This window comes from Eimeria tenella, genomic scaffold, assembly GCF_000499545.2.
Source record: "Eimeria tenella Houghton genomic scaffold, Eth_scaff2240, whole genome shotgun sequence".
In the NCBI taxonomy this organism is placed as follows: domain Eukaryota; phylum Apicomplexa; class Conoidasida; order Eucoccidiorida; family Eimeriidae; genus Eimeria; species Eimeria tenella.
This window is the reverse complement of record NW_013542096.1, coordinates 3,527-3,798: the sequence shown is the minus strand read 5'-3', so window position 1 is coordinate 3,798 and position 272 is coordinate 3,527. Positions and strand designations below refer to the sequence as shown.

The following is a 272-nucleotide window of genomic DNA, read 5'->3' as shown; positions in this document are numbered from 1 at the left end:
CTGCTGGGGATGGGGCTGCAGCAGCAGCAGCAGCAGCTGCTGCTGCTGCTGCTGCTGCTGCTGGTTTGGCAGTTTTCCCGTTCTCCGTCGCGTTGGAATCCTCTTTGGAGTCTGGGCAAGTCGAAGGCACTTCTTCCTGCTCCGCGTTGCCGTTGCTGCTGCTGCTGCTGCTGCTGCTGCTGCTGCTGTTTAAAGTGTTGTCTTCAGCTTCTCTTTTGGCCTTCTTGAGGCGGCGGCTGTCAGCCAAAGCGCGCTCGCTGCTGCCAGGCTCT

General features: G+C 60.3%; 1 protein-coding gene across 1 annotated transcript in view; it reads right to left on the bottom strand.

Annotated features, from left to right (window-relative positions):
* ETH_00040715 (uncharacterized protein) overlaps positions 1–272 on the bottom strand; it is a gene marked incomplete at both ends in the record, with an annotated part of 2,367 nt that overhangs the window by 212 nt on the left and 1,883 nt on the right. Inside the window, one exon of the mRNA XM_013374731.1 lies at positions 3–272. Coding sequence (XP_013230185.1) covers positions 3–272 — 270 coding nt within the window. The remainder of the gene's footprint in view (positions 1–2) is intronic.